The following is a 15,970-nucleotide window of genomic DNA, read 5'->3' on the forward strand; positions in this document are numbered from 1 at the left end:
ACTATATTGTGTACACAATGTATTATAGGAACTGAGGTTGAAATATCAAAATGATCGAAAAAAACTCAATTGGAAAAGACAAAAATGTCCCGAAGGTCACACAAGAGTTAAACATGCCATCATTGTGTTCTTGGTGCAGCTTACTTTAGTGTGCACTGAAAATAGAATATACACTGGTCTGGGAAGTACTGCCTTGAAATGGACACTGAACTTTTTGTTGGTTTTTGAGGTCTCTACGCCAGAGGTTGGCAAACTATGCCGTTTCCTAACAGTGTTCAAGAAGTCACATAGCTGACAGCAAAACTTCACTTGAAACTTTTCCACAGACTGTGGAAAGCTGGATAAACACTCCTGAGGAAGGCATGGAAATGGCTGGCTTCTTGCTTAACTCCCATGTTTTAGTCTGTAATACTTCAACACGTATCCCCTGTTGTCACAAGCAAATGTGCTGTACTGACATTTTCAGATCATTTTGCTTGCTTCATGAATCATATTCACTTGGAATATGTTGGTAAACCGTAAATCAGAAAAGTTACGATCTGTTAAGTCATCTACATATATTTCCATAAACAGATGCACAAATTCACAGTAGTAGTTAGTTGCTACTACTACTATGACATTATTGTAAAGCAGGCTCCTTATCATATTAAATCTTGTTACCAAATGCTCCCTTGACTGTACATCTATTCAGAAATTTCCTGAAAATTTTGTTAACAAATATAGACTTGTTCTTTCCTGCCTTTCTGATATAGAAATACTGAAGATGCTCCCTCAAACCTACACTCCAATTTAGACATTTTGCACAGTGAATTAATTAAATGCTCATTCATGTCCTTCTCATAATGTTAAAATATGTGCACACATCTCAACACTTTTGTGCACAAAACCAGCATAGAGGCGATCACATAACTTGAGTGCATAAAACCTGCTTCATTATTATCACAAAACGTACTTGCACACAACCAGCCTTGAGGCTATCGCAAAATTTGAGGCTATTCCAACATCTACGTGCACAAAATCAGCCTTGAGGCTGTTACAAAACCTGCTTGAAGTGTATTTAAAAATACACTGTATTGCAAAATACATTGCCAACCAATTCTAATTTTTATTTTTACAATGTAAATGGGTACAGATTTATGGTACATTCATTACATTTCATGTTTCATGTACAGCTCATTTTAAGATGAGTGCTTTGTTTACAACAGAATAGAATTTGCTTCAGTAACTCGTTATTTGCTGTACCTTAAAGCTCAAAAAGGGCAAATAAACAGCATGAAAGTATCATAAACTTAGTCTGTACGATGTGTGCGCTATATTCCAAGTCTGCTGAAGTCATATGATAGCTTTGTGTTTGGAACAAACGGCAATTAAAGTATTATTTACTTATAATCGTCCCTTCTGCTTAAGCTCTGAAATCATATATGCGTTTGCATTCAGAATCAAAAGATGGATGACATTTAAGGGGCTGCAGCAGGGAAGATTTTCAGTAAATAATGACATTTTGGTCTGATCGTCATATAAAAACTTTAAAGGACTTAACAAGACTTGGAATAATGTGCATGAGTCATATGGATTGCTTTTATGGTGATTTTATTATTTTTATGTCATTTTTGGAGTTTGACAGACATGGTCACTTTGAAACATTGTTGTATCTAAAGATTCTATAAAATCCTCTTGTGTTGCACTGAAAAAAAATATTGCTGCATGTAGGCTTGGAATTACGAGACAAATAGCATACTAGATCATCTTTTTCTCACCCTCTATTTTTTTGTTTTTATTCACAGGATATTCTATGTATCACACGACTCTCAAGATTTGAAGATCTTCAGTTATATTGCAAGAGATGGACAGAGCAATGTGTTTCGATGTAATGTCTTCAAATCAAAGAAAAAGGTAGGCATCTCTTGGGTGCAGATAATTTCCTTGCATAATAGAATTCTGTCATTTAATTTCTATTTTTTGTGAATTAAGGCTGCTGGCATTTCCTTTTCCCTCCACAGCACACTTCCACACACATACACACATCTCACATTTTACTTTAGGACATATAGTTGAAGATCCTTTCACAGAAAGGGAACATCAGCCCTTGGCCATGAAACTGAAATGCACTTTTCACAATGGGTATATTTTTCTTCTGTCAGTCTAGCATGCAGAGAGGTACAGTACAATGATTCAGCAGTGGGGCTTGTAGATGATATACTGACAGAGCATGCTGTTAGTCCTTAATGTTGTCAAGTTGAGAGGCTCTCTGATCCCTTTTAAACTTTTGCTTGCAGTCTCAACAATGAAAATAGGGCATGCATTTGATCTGTATAATATATAGAGAGGAATTTGCATTAATTCTAGGTGCTAGTTGTAATAATGACTCATCACATTATCACAGGAGTTTGTATACAAGAGTCTGTAGTGGATTTCAGAGTGCAAAGCCGTCAGGAACAGACATGTGCAGGAAGTGTACACTTGTACATTATTTTAAGTATATTAGACAGTGCAAATTCAGTATAACTGAATTAAGAGTACACAACATCTTACACGTTTTGTTGACATGCATGAAGTGCATACATGTGTTTATTTGTTACTTATCAGTATAGTTTAAGCTTCACTTAAAAAGTATTTACATCCTCACATTTGATGTTACCTAATTTCTTCATACTTTGCTATAATATCTATATATTGCCTAATTAAAAAACATTTCAGTTCTGATCTTACATGCATTCACCCCATTGCACTTCAAATTTAGTTAATTTAGTTTTCATTTCTGCGCCACTAGGCTCACTAAACGTTTTCAAACATGTTTCCTGAACACTTTTTTTCCCTGTTGGTTGAACAGACAGATAGTCATGCCCCACACTCGCACCACTGACTAAGCCAGTGTTACTGTGTCAGACTGATTGGGATGCTCGAACAAACATAACATTAATAGGCCCTCAGTAGCCGCATTTCCACCATTAGTGGCTAGTGCGAGCCAGGGCTATTAACTGCTCAGCTGGGCCTCATACCTCAAGCGGCGAGACCAAAATCGATCTGCATTCCCACCATAAGAGCCCTTAATACATCTCCCTGGTGCCAGCATCAAACACCCTGCCCATTTCACAAGCAAGAGGTTGAAATGAACTCTGATTTGTACTGTATCTACAATTTATTTTTCGTTTTTCCTGAACCTGTATCGTTTTGCACATGATACACAACTTGGCAAGTTCGGCGACATCATACTTAATCACGTCTTCGTTCGGCAGATGCCGTCGATCTGCCGTTTGTACCTTTTCTTCAGCCCAAATATTCAGAAGAGCCATGATTTTGTCTTCTGAGCAATACTGACGATTCTCCAGTCTCCATTGTTCTGATAAGGTAAGCTGGTAGCTAGATATGAAAATTTGGGAATTAGTATCTTGGTGCTGAAATCTCTGACTTGACTCAGCAAAACTCTTTTACGCCTTTGACATTGACCCCACCTCATACCCCAGTTGGGCTTGTTTGGCCCAATGGTAATTGGCAGGCCAAAGGCCATTGGTCTTTGACCCTGTGGAAGCCCAGAGGAGGTATGATAAAGCCCCGAAAGTGACAGTGGGAGCACAATTTGCCCTGGCACACCCTCATTTTGCCCGATCGTGGAAATGCGGCTAGTGTTTATCCTTTTCAGGTGATGCAACCTACAAGTTAGTTAAATTAAAACTTCACATTTAGTCAGTTTCTGAGCTTTGATTGACTCTAGTTAGAGAGTAGTACAACAGAGCCCTAAATAACACAGAAATCAACTTAAACACCACGTCTTCTGTGGTAGTTGTTTTTTCTCGCATTGCCTTTTGCATTATTTACAACTTAGCAAAGCAGTTAAGACCTAAATTCAAATGAAGATCACTTTTATCCACTAAAACTCAACTACGCATTTCTGTGTTTTGTAAAAAGTTGGGGTAGGTCTTTCAAGTAAACGGCTAGGAGAGAGAAAACGGCCACAACTAGTCTGAATGGTACTTTCCAGTAACCTTCAAACAGACTTTGTTCTGTTTCATTCCTTGTTCTTAGTTTTGTATATGGTACATGAAGTTGATATAAATATGTTCCTCTCATCAACGAAAATGAGGAATTTCTGCTGTAGCTATTGATTATACAGCAGAAGTGTAACAGTGGGGGAAGGCTATCAAGAAATAAGTATTCTTTCCTTTAACGAATACTAATTTGAGTTAAAAGCCCTGTCTGGCCAATTTCTCCCTGGTATCACTGTTCATTAAAGACAGAGCCATTCAGAGCAGTTCAGAGTAATTGTGCATCAACCGCTCAAGTGTGCCCTCAATAAACTGAATAGAGCTGTACAGATATTTGATCCTTTCTCTGAATACAGACTTTTAGTTGGAATAGTGTTGCCATTAATCCATTTTTGTATGTCAGTATAAAATGTTCTAACATATAATAATGCAAGCAGATAGAGAGAGGAATTCTTTAAGATTATTTAAGGATCTTTCATCATTCTGTCACCATCATGTTGTTCCATACTTGTATGACTTTCTTTCCTCTGTGGAACACATACCATCTGAAAGTAAAGGAGTGGGATGGGAATCAAAAGCTGTTATGGTTAATTAAAACAAACAGGTATGAGTCATATAAAATAAACTCTCTTGAAACTTGAATTTAGTTCCGACAGAGTTTTTAAGGATCTGGTTTTGGTCACATGACTTTTCAAGTGCTTAAAAAGTGCACTTTACATTCTTTTATAAATGTCTCAAAGCAGTTCTTATTATCTGCACACTTGCAGAGATGCAGAGTTTGCTCTTAAATGTACCATACTAGACAACTATGTGCACAGGACATGCTGTAGAATAATGATTATTCCAGTGTAGCCTGTAACCTTTTTTTAATATTATTATCTTTTATGAATATCAATGTTGCTTATGTTGTGCTATAGACATCCGGTGTTTACAAATTAGTCAAAATTGACCTGAATCTAGGTGTTGAATTGATATTGTAGCTATCTTAGTATTGATACTTAATGTAAACGTACAAGACCCATCGGCCAAAGACTTTTGAAATCAAGGAAACACAATTGCCAACAACAAAAGTAGAAAAGTGGTCAAAAGTAGAATTATAAGACAGTACAATACTAAGCTCCCCTTCTTTTGTTGATAGAGCCAAGCCATGCGGATAGTGCGGACGGTGGGTCAGGCCTTTGAGGTTTGTCACAAACTTAGCCTCCAGCACACCCAGCAGAATGCAGATGGCCAGGAAGATGGTGATGCCGACAAGACCTGCACAGACTCAGGAGTACAAGGTACTGTACTGTACTCAGGTGTACAAGGTACTGCACTGTATTTACAATGTGAAAGTGTCAGTGAAATATATCCTCTCTTTTCTTTCTACTTCATTGTCATCCTTGCAGATGTAGTGTCCTTCAGACACCCTCTAATTGATTGTTTGTGACCCTCAAAGGAATAGTTTTCCAAAAATTCTTTAATAATTCAGATTTTCCACATAAACACAGTGGGAGTGCCAAAACCTTCTCACCAAAACCTATTGTATGCCTTCAGAAGTCTTGGAATATGATGCACGTATCACATTGAGGGCTCACACTTCAAGCGCAGTGTAGCCACATGCATTTTCAACCACCTCTAAATCCATCCAATGTTAATACCACGTTTAAACTCTTTTATTTAGCAACAGGAAAATCCATTCAGTTGTTAGAGGTAATTTGGTGCAATCAGCTCAATGAGTTGGTGGATGTGTTTGTAAGCAGGGGCTTTGATAAGCAGTATTGAACACCATGATCACTTGTGACTGAGGGGCAAATCGCATGGGCCATGGGTTTAGGCTGATCATCCTCCCACATTCTACTTGTGTCCTCCTGGAATGTTTTTCCTTTCAAATGCAGGTGAGCCCCATGTTACCCATGCGTTGTTTTTAATCTGTGCAGGAGTCCTCGATCCCCATCACCAACACACTGCTTTGTCATATGGATGGGGCTCATGCGCTTATTAAACATGTTTACAAAAATATTTTTAAAAATAAGGACAAAAGTATCTTTTAAAAACACCATTAAATGACCTTCACTAAATTATAGGAATAAAATACTTGATACTTTCTGTTAAAAAAAGTTTCTTTTAAGTTTAATTCATAAAAAAGAAAATCTAATAAAAAAAAATATTATCAAGTGTTTTTGTCTTGTTTTCCATGTAAAAATCCTTAAACCAAGATACATTTGCCTGAGAAGCAACATATTAGATATTTAGACTTGCTTTAAGAGAATATATCTTGAACATAAGTGTATTTGCGAACTGACACATACAATCAGTAGCTGCGGCAAGCGTGGGATCAGTTTCAAACTCTTTTGCACTGTTTTCACGCAACTTATAGAGGTGGTGGCTCTGATCACACAGAGAGATGCCAGTTTCTGAATTTGTTCTTTTTTACATGACCTGTTTCCTTATTATTTGAACTATATTAAATTATGCATTAAAGATATAACGCTGGGTTGTTTCCTTTTTTGGCACTCTGACAAATTTTGCTCCAGCAGAACACCAGCTCTGCTTTATTTCACAACGACACCGCTTCTGTATTTGCTTATGTTGTATTTTTGTATAATTCCCTCATACTTTGCGATCATCATCACTGTAAGCTGCTTGTAAATTTGGAGTGCGTCTGGACTGTTTCTTCCTTTTATCTATTAAGCACTCAAACTGAAGTGCTCCTCTCGCATGCCATCATTAGCATTTCATATGATTTTTTTGCATTAAAAGAGATAAACAACTATTTGACAATGATCATTTTTGATGAAAATGTGTTATTGACACATACTGAAAATTGGTAATGTCTCTTTAAGAAAACTGGCATTTTTTTAAAGAGCAGCTGTAAATGAGCACATATAAATGAGAGAGGGCTTGAATGGTCTCATATGCAATTGATTCACTTGTATTTTAGAGAGTTGCACATATAGTAAAAGATTGATCTTAGGATTTAAGAATCAATATCGACATCTTTCAAATGGAGATTGCGATGCATCGGAAAATCAATATGTTTTACCCAGTCCTACTTGAGTGTGTGGTAAATGCCTCTGACGTCAGTTCTCTTCCTTTTTAAACTCTCAAGTAATGTAATACACAGTTTATAATCCATTGCAATTTTCTTTGATTATAGTCAAGTTATCTTGTCATTTTATGTAATTATTTAATAGTTAATTTCAGTGGTTTTTGTATAAGTGTTTGTTTTACCTGATTTGATAAAGAATTAAATAATAATTTCCCTAACCTTAAATGGTAGCCATGTTTCTTTCCAGAAATAAAGAATCTGCTGTACAGGTCACGTGAATGTGTGGTTGGAACATGTACTTAAAGAAATTATTAGTTGGATTTACTTAAAATATATACGTAGCGTTTTTGCATCACACTTTTTAAGCAAATTCAACATAAGGTCATTTTAAGTCATCTTAGCTGGAAAACCTTTGTTAGAAATCCATAAATTAATGAGTTCATTCAACTTCATTTACTTAAAATTAACTAACACCAAAAGATTTAACAAATAATGGCAAGTTGTTTCAAAGTAATATTTTTGCTTAACTTAACTAGAAGATGATAGATAGATAGACAGATAGATAGACAGATGTATGCATGTATGCATGATATGCATGAATGAATGAATGCCACGCATACACCGGTCAGCCACAACATTCTGAGATGCAATTCTTCTCACCACAATTGTACAGAGCGGTTATCTGAGTTACCGTAGACTTTTTCAGTTAGTCTGGCTATTCTCTGTTGACCTCTCTCATCAACAAGGCATTTTAATATGCAGAACTGCCGCTCACTGGATTTTATTTGTTTTTGGCTCCATTCTGAGTAAATTCTAGAGACCGTTGTGTGTGAAAATTCCAGGAGATCAGCAGTTACAGAAATTCTCAAACCAGCCCATCTGGCAACAACAAACATCCATGCGATTATCTAATCTGCCAACCATGTGGCAGCAGTGCAGTGCATAAAATCATGCAGATATGGGTCAGGAGCTTCAGTTAATGTTCACATCAACCATCAGAATGGGGAATTTTTTTGCTGATTTGGACCGTGGCGTGATTGTTGGGCTTCTCATATTGGCGTTCTTGATCGTTCTTGTGTATCATGTGGTATGTGGTAAAATACATTCAAATTTAAGTAAGGTTTGCTTACATAATTATTTGTTTACATCAATAAACAAAATAATCACATAATTATTTGTTTACATCAATCATTGTTTACATCAATCTGAGTTCATGATATTACTTACATTTTTGTGGTGCACACAATTAATTTTAAGGAAAGCGTATCGGTTACCTAACGTAACCTCGGTTCTCTCTAGATGAGGAGCAGTATTACGTAAGCTAACTTACGCTTCACGGAAAGATTCATCTTTTCTGAGATATTGAAGCCAAAAAATTATCCTTAATTTTTGTATCCATTATCAGCGCAGTCGCGGCGGCTGCAGACCTTGGCGGGCTAGCTAGCGAGCTCATAGGTTGCTCTGCGGCAACTGCTGCAGCCTATAGACGAGCTTGGGCGAACTCGCATCCAATGAGGAAGCGTCCGGCGCTCACTGCATCAAAGCCCGCCAAAAGAGCGTGACTAGAGTGCATATAAAGCGTGGTTAAGTAGGCTGGAACCCTGGTTTTCATTGACTGAAGCGAAAAGTAAGCTGGTAGGCGCGAACACGGCCGGCTCACGCAATACTCGTTCCCTCATCTAGAGAGACCGAGGGTTACGTTAGGTAACCGATACGTTCTCTTCACGAGAGGTTCTCTCGTATTGCGTAAGCTAACTACGCTCACGGGGACTCATTGTCCAGCGCCGTCTGGCTCAAGCATCCACTGTATAAGCCCCAGGGAATTAAGGGGGGACCGGGGAGCCCTTATGAGTGGGGAAATAATATTTGGCCGGCAAGAATGCGGGTCATTGATTGTGTAATACATAAGCACATAGTAGGGCCGGGAGCGACAGGCGGCGGTGCGGTCTGTGTGGAATATGTCCCATCAGTGCAGCTCACCAGGGGAGCTGTAGCGTGATAAGCCGCTAGTAGTTTTGCCTGCAGAGCGGGCACTTCCATATTGTAAAATCTGACAAAGGTGGAGGGAAGTCCATCCGCTGCCACACATATGTAGATGAATGGAAATTCAGCTGGACCATGCCCACGAGGATGCCATGCCTCTAGTGGAGTGAGCCCTAATGCCCAGCGGGCATGGCAGATCTTTGGCGCGTATGCAGCAGCAATAGCGTCCACTATCCATCTAGATAGTGTCTGTTTGGCGGCGAGACCTTTGGTGCGCCCTCGAGCGAAGCGAAAAGCTGCTCGGGCGTCTGAAAGCAGCGGGCGTGCAGTACTACAATCTCAGTGCTCTGACCGGGCAAAGGAGATTGGCGTCGCGTTCGCTATCCGGTGCTGGCAGCGCCGATAGGAAATGACCTGTGCTCTGAAAGGAGTACCGATCACCTTGGGAACATAGCCGTGTCTAGGCTTTAAAATGACCTTGGAGTCACTTGGTCCAAACTCAAGACCGCATGGCTGACAGACAGCGTGAAGGTCTCCACGCGTTTGACTGATGACAGGGCAGTCAGAAAAGCGGTTTTGAGTGAAAGGTATTTCAAATCCGCGGATTGAAGTGGTTCGAAAGGGGGCTTTCATAGTTTAGAGAACTATAGAAAGATCCCAGATAGGAACCGATGGAGAGCGGGGGGTTCATCCTTCTAGCTCCCTGAGGAAGCGGATGACCAGCTCGTTTTTACCCCATGACTGGCGTGCAGGGGTTCAGCGAGCGCCGCAGCGGCCGCCCTCCACTTTGGCGTGGATGGGGATCTGCCCTCATCCAGCAGCTCTTGTAGAAATCTGAGCAGCGGCGACACCCCACATGTCCGTGGGTCCAGGTCTCTGTCGGTGCACCATTTTGAGAACACAGACCATTTTGGCGCATAGAGTCTTCTCGTGGAAGGGGCTCTAAGCGTGTATGATGGTGTTTATTACTCCTTCTGGCAGAGCGGCGGGTAGTCGTTGATCACTCGCATGCAGCGCCCAGCGCTCTGGGTGGGGATGCCAGATTGTGCCTTGAGCTTGAGAGAGGAGATCTGCTCTCACTGGGATGGGCCGCGGCTGTCAGTGACAGCTGCGTAAGCTCCGGGAACCATGTCTGATTCTCCCAGCGGGGCTATGAGGAGCACCGGTGGCGCGTTTCCCTGATCCTCTGCATTACCTGTGGCAATAGCGAGGCGGGAGGGAAGGCGTAAGCGAGCGTCTGGGCCAGTCCTGGGCCAGCGGCGTCCTCGCTTTCGAGAAAAATACTGGGCAGTGAGAGTTCTCTTTGGGCGCTAAAGAGGTCTATCTCTGCTCTGCCGAATAGGTGCCATAGCGTCTGGACTGTTTGGCGTGCAGGGACCATTCCCTGGGGAATATTGTCTCTGGACAGTCTGTCGGGCCGTCGTTCAGGTGGCCTGGCGCGTCGCGTCGCCCTCAGCGGCGCAGGTGGCACTGGGACCAACTCAGTATGCGTTTTGTCAGATGGAAGAGGTTCCTGGATCTGACACCGCCCTGGCCGGTTTAGGTAGGATACCACAGATCTGTTGTCGAGCGGACCAGGGCGTGGTGACCCTGAATGACCGGGAGAAAGCGCCGCGGCGTACTCGACCGCTATCATTTCCAGACAATTTATGTGAAGGAGCTTTTCCTGAACTGACCATAGGCGAAACCGGAGAGCCCTGCGCGGACCGCGCCCCAACCCGTGTTGGGCCAGCGTCTGTCGAGATGACTTTCGGTGAGATACAGCTCCCATTGTCACTCCCGCTGATACCATTCGGCCACTGTCAGGGCTGCAGAGCTGATATGCAGGTCTGAGTCACCTTGATGGGCTGGCGGCCTGTGGCCCAAGCCCGGCGAGGCAGCGGTGTTTAGCCAATGCTGAAGCGAGCATGTGCAGTAAACCCAGCTGAAGTACTGCTGCGGCTGAGGCCATGTAACCTAGCACTCTCTGGAATTTCTTCAGAGCGTGAGGCTGTTCATCTGAAAAGATCGCGACTGAGTAAGCTGAACACGGCGTCTTGCGCTGTGTAGATAAGCGAGCCGTCATTGCCCGCGAGTCTAGTTCTATTCCCAGGAAGGAAATGGTCTGACTGGGCTGTAGTGAGCTCTTGGTCCAATTGACTGCAAGACCCAAACTGTTCAGATGGCTGAGGAGAACTGCTCTGTGAGACAGAAGCTCCATATGTGACTGAGCCATAATCAGCCAGTCGTCCAAATAGTTCAGAATTCGCAAACCCTGACTCCGCGGGGAGTGCGGCGCCGCATCCATGCGCCTGTGAAAGTGCGAGGTGCTAAGGACAGGCGAGCGGAGGGCGGTGTATTGATAAACCTGGCCGTCGAGCGAATCTCAAGAATGGCCTGTGGCGGGGATTTATCTGAATCTGAAAGTATGCATCTTTCAGATCGAGAGAAATAAACCAGTCCCCTAGGCACATGCTGCGAGGAGTTTCCTGATTGTAAGCATTTTGAGCGGTCTTTTGCAAGCACCTTGTTCAAAACCCTGAGATCTAATATGGGTCTGAGGCCGCCGTCTTTCTTGGGAACAAGAAAATAGCTGGCTGTAAAGCCCGACTTCAGCTCAGAGAGGGTGGCACTTTTCTATGGCCCTTTTGCACAGAAGGCTTGCTATTTCTGAGCGAAGCATGCACGCTGCTTCCGTGTTCACAGTGGTTTCGAGCAGCTCTGAGGCGAGGCGGCGATCGAACTGTAGCAAATAGCCCTGTTGTATTGTGCTTAACACCCACTTGGATATCCCTGGAATAGCTTCCCACGCTTTGAAGCGTAGCGCTAGAGGGTGAATGGCCAATTCAGCTCTGATTGCCGCACACAGAGCTGAACAAAATGTGTGGCGCGTTTAGTGTGTTCATGCATGATTGCTCGCAGACAGCATGAACAGGCTGTTTTGTGAGTGACTTCCGATTGGAATGAATGGGGAAAGAGTCACATCTGTTACGTGATCGCTAAGCATAGTCATGAGCGCGGGACTTACACACAGAGGAATGGTTGCTGGCCGTGTAACAGAGCGGGCAGAGAATGGTAGCGCTTGCGCATTTGTGGGCGCATTTATTGACTCTAGCGCTCGGCGGTTCAGTAACCGCTTTATGTGGCGTGCTCTGGTGGGGACCACGAGACATGCAGTGCTTGTGTGCAGAAGTGAACACTGGATTGTGGGCACATTTTCTACACATAGGGCTGGTGGGTGTGACAGAGCGGGCAGAGAATGGTAGCGCTTGCGCATTTGTGAGCGCCTTCATTGACTCTGGCCTTCGGCGGTTAAGTAACAGCTTTATGAGGCGTGCTCTGATAGGGACGCGGGATGTGTTATGCTTGTGTGTGAGGCGAACACTGGGTTGTGGGCACTTTTCTACACATAAGACATGTTTGCTCTTTACAAGATTTATTTGAGTTGCCGTGAAAGCGGCGTTTGAGTCTGAGCAAGCGGGCAGTGTCACCGGCTTGTTGGCTGCTAAATTCACCACTGTAGTAGCCTGAGAGAAGGGGACTGACAGGGGGTAAAGCTTTGACAGTGGTCGGCGTGGCGGGACTGAGCCGTCGTTTGTTCAACACAGTTAGGAAGACTCGGCTGCTTTCGGGTTTCAAGCGTTACCTTAGATCGAGGCCAGCGGAGGCGGTCTCTGGCGGCTGTCTGAGCCGTGTCGAGGCGGCCGCCCTGTCGGCAGCTAGAAGTCTGAGATTGTTGAACTGGAGCTGTGAAGAGGCTGCGTGCAGGAGGCTGATCACGTGAGCGGCCTGCAGAGGAGCTAAGCGGCCAGCGGCAGGAAGAGGTTCATGGCTTGGGTGGCTTTCTGGACTTCTGAGAAGCGGTCAACAATGCCACTCACAGCGGAGCGAAGAGACCGGTTGGAGAGGCGGTGCGTTGAGGAGCGTGGAGCGCTCTGCTTCTCCCATGTCGGCTAGTGTTAGCCATAAGTGTCTCTCGGTCACAGTCAGCGAGGCCATGCACTTCCCTAGAGCTTGGGCTGCAGCTTTGGTAGCCTGAAGGGCGAGGTCTGTCGGCTCAGTAGATCAGTAACAGCCTCTGGGTGCCTGCCTTTCTCATCCCACTCCGAAGAAGGTCTGCTTGTAGGATCTGTAAAGCGGCCATTGAGTGCAGAGCAGATGCGGCAGCGGCGGCGGAATAAGTAGCGGCCAACATAGGCGGAAGTAGCTCTGCAGGCCTTAGGCGGGAGCACAGGCTTGGAGCGCCATCTCGCGGAGGCGGACAAAGGTGTGCTGCTACCGAGTCCTCGACCGGGGGATGGAGGAGTAGCCTCTCTCAGTGGCGCCGTCCACCCGGCGAGAGAGGTGGAGGCGTGTGAAGCGGGTCCTGGCTGAAAGCGGGCGTTCCACGACTTTGCAAGCTCCGTATGTAATTCCGGCAGGAAGGGGCGGCCGGGCGCGGGTGTAAGCGGCGATGGCTTTGAAGAAAGCAGCCGTCGAGTCTGTTGGGTGCCTGCTCAGGGGCGGTGACCACTTCGAGCCCGAGGCGGTCGGCGGCCTGTGTGAGGCGTGTTAGCTCCCGCTCGACTCGGCGGGTCCTGCTGGATTCCTGGGCTGAGGAGGAGGCTTGGGAGCCTGTCCACTCCTCGCTGTCGAAGCCATGATGGAACAGCAGCCCTTATCCTCCGCTCGTCATCCGAGATGGCAGCAGTCGCGGCGCTTCGGCGGCAACTGCGGCGTCCGAGCGGGGAGGGTGGCGATGCTTTCGAGGAGAGGCTCGGCGAGGCAGTCGCTTCAACCACAGTTTCCGGCAGCCTTTGTGGCGGCTTCTTCCTCTTGTGGCTGAGGGTAAAGCGGCTGGCGGTTTCTGCTTTGACCGGCCGAGTCGAGCCCGCGGGGTCGACATCGGTAGCTCCTCGCAGAAATCGCATCCGCCCTCAGTGAGGCTGAGCTCTGCGTGCCCCAGTCCCAGGCAGAGGCGCCAGATGATGTGGCGGTCTCCTGTGCTGAGAAGAGCGCGACATGAAGCGCAAGTGGGCGAGGCATCTTGAAAAAGCGCTTCGTACTCTTTTGTGAATAGTTCGTGAGAACTAGCTTGCTTAATAAAAGGATACGTCGTCGGATGGCGTAGCTTCGCAGGATGGCTGAAGGTGGCTGAGGCGGCGGCTTCTTCTAGCGCTATCCGCGCTTGCTAGATGCCCCTCAAGCGGCGCGGCTTCCAGGTCAGCGATCGCGGAGAGCTTCGCTGAAGAGATGAAAATCAGGGTTCCAGCCTCACGAACTACGCTTATATGCACTCTAGTCACGCCCTTTTGGCGGGCTTTGATGCAGTGGCGCGGGCGCCTCTCATTGGATCGCGAGTTAAGCCCAAGCTCGATCTATAGGCTGCAGCAGTTGCCGCAGAGCAACCTATGAGCTCGCTAGCTAGCCCGCTCAAGGTCTGCAGCTGCCGCACTGCGTTGACAATGGATACAAAAATTAAGGATAATTTTTTGGCTTCAATATCTCAGAAAAGATGAATCTTTCCGTAGCGTAAGCTAGCTTACGCAATACGAGAGAACCTCTCGTAAGAGAACCTAAAATGTCGGAAATACGCAATGTTTTGAGAAAAGCTATTTATCTTAATACGGTGGTGTTGTTTTTTTTATGTGTGTCAGGCCCACATCAGAAACACACCTCCCTCCACAGGGAACAAACTGACTTCCTGTCAGTTTGGGATAAACGGTTCATGCTGGAAATATCAATGTTCAGTCATAATACCTTTATTTGCTTATATACCTATGTGGATAAGAACTACAATAAGAATTTTCCTCTGAATACGAATGATGCTGTGGCCCAAAGTATTTTTACACATAAAAAACGCCACACTCAAAAATGCATGTATGTCATTGCATGATGGAACAAAATATCAAACCTAGTGGAATTTTTTGAAAGAAAGATATCAGAAAAATAGCACAAGGATCTTGTTGATAATACTGTTGATATACTGTTACAAATTTAAGAGAAAATGTGTTTGGACATGTTTTGATTGTTGAACACGTCCATAGTTAATGTGATGAACTACGTTCATTCATAACATTTTGTTCAATGTGCCTAAATGTTTTGATTACATTTTTGGGGTCACTTTGTGTCATGCATGAACTAAGAAAGAGAGACGCTTCATTTTATAGAGGAAAAAAAATTATACAGTGATATTCACATTTAGCAGAAAGTCTAGTTCCTTCAAGCTCTGCAGTTCCATGTTCCAACACACAAAACAAATGTATGCCATGAACACCTACCTGAGTAAGGACTATACTTAAAAAGTATTATATCAATGATGTTAAACTTTTAAATTGGGTCACTTTCACAGGTACATAACTAAGGGTTATTCACTGTTTTCCTTGTATCGCGTTATTTTCAAGCTCTATACACAAAATCAATGTTTGATCATTCAACCCGTCTCAGTAATGAATATTTAGTAAGATGAATTGCTTCTCTCTGTAGGGCGAGAGCTGACAGGGGCCGAAAAGCCAGCAGCTGAGGAGACAGACATTGATGCAGAGGAACTACCTCTCCCTGACAGCTCAATGGACGAGGTCAGTCGTGGAGTCACTGACCTGGATGCAGCCAGGAAAGAGGACGATGTCATCAATGACACAAAGGTATCTTGCTGCAACTCCCTTGCCCTCTTAATTATTCAAAGTATAACCATGATTTTCTGTAATGTAGGCTGAAAAATTAGTTACAAAATTTGGTGTGTATCAGCATTTACAAGCACGTCCCTTGCACTGTTTCCAGTTAACTTCAGTTATTGAGGGAAGGTTATTCTGCACGTTTTCATTGCAGATTTGGTTGTTTTATGCACATGGTGACACTCAGCCTGAGGTCCAGATGCAGCTCTAAATACACAAGCATAATCTTAGAGTATGAAAGATGCTGTGCTGCAGAGGATTATATCGTTTTAATTTAACCCTGCTTAGATGAGACTATTTTAAAGAGAATAATTATGGTAATGACAGTTGAGGAGAGGTAA

At 44.1% G+C, this 15,970-nt stretch overlaps 1 protein-coding gene across 7 annotated transcripts in view; it reads left to right on the top strand.

Moving 5' to 3' along the window:
- LOC127646765 (carboxyl-terminal PDZ ligand of neuronal nitric oxide synthase protein-like) overlaps positions 1-15,970 on the top strand; it is a 217,515-nt gene that overhangs the window by 127,798 nt on the left and 73,747 nt on the right. For all 7 annotated transcript variants that reach the window (XR_007970953.1, XR_007970955.1, XR_007970954.1 and 4 more), the window contains 3 exons: positions 1,785-1,893; positions 5,122-5,263; positions 15,442-15,599. Coding sequence is in view for 2 of the 7 variants with exons in the window: in XM_052130629.1 (XP_051986589.1) it covers positions 1,785-1,893; positions 5,122-5,263; positions 15,442-15,599 (409 nt within the window). In the remaining 5 variants the exon portion in view is untranslated. The remainder of the gene's footprint in view (positions 1-1,784; positions 1,894-5,121; positions 5,264-15,441; positions 15,600-15,970) is intronic.

This window comes from Xyrauchen texanus, chromosome 7, assembly GCF_025860055.1.
Source record: "Xyrauchen texanus isolate HMW12.3.18 chromosome 7, RBS_HiC_50CHRs, whole genome shotgun sequence".
Lineage (NCBI taxonomy): Eukaryota > Metazoa > Chordata > Actinopteri > Cypriniformes > Catostomidae > Xyrauchen > Xyrauchen texanus.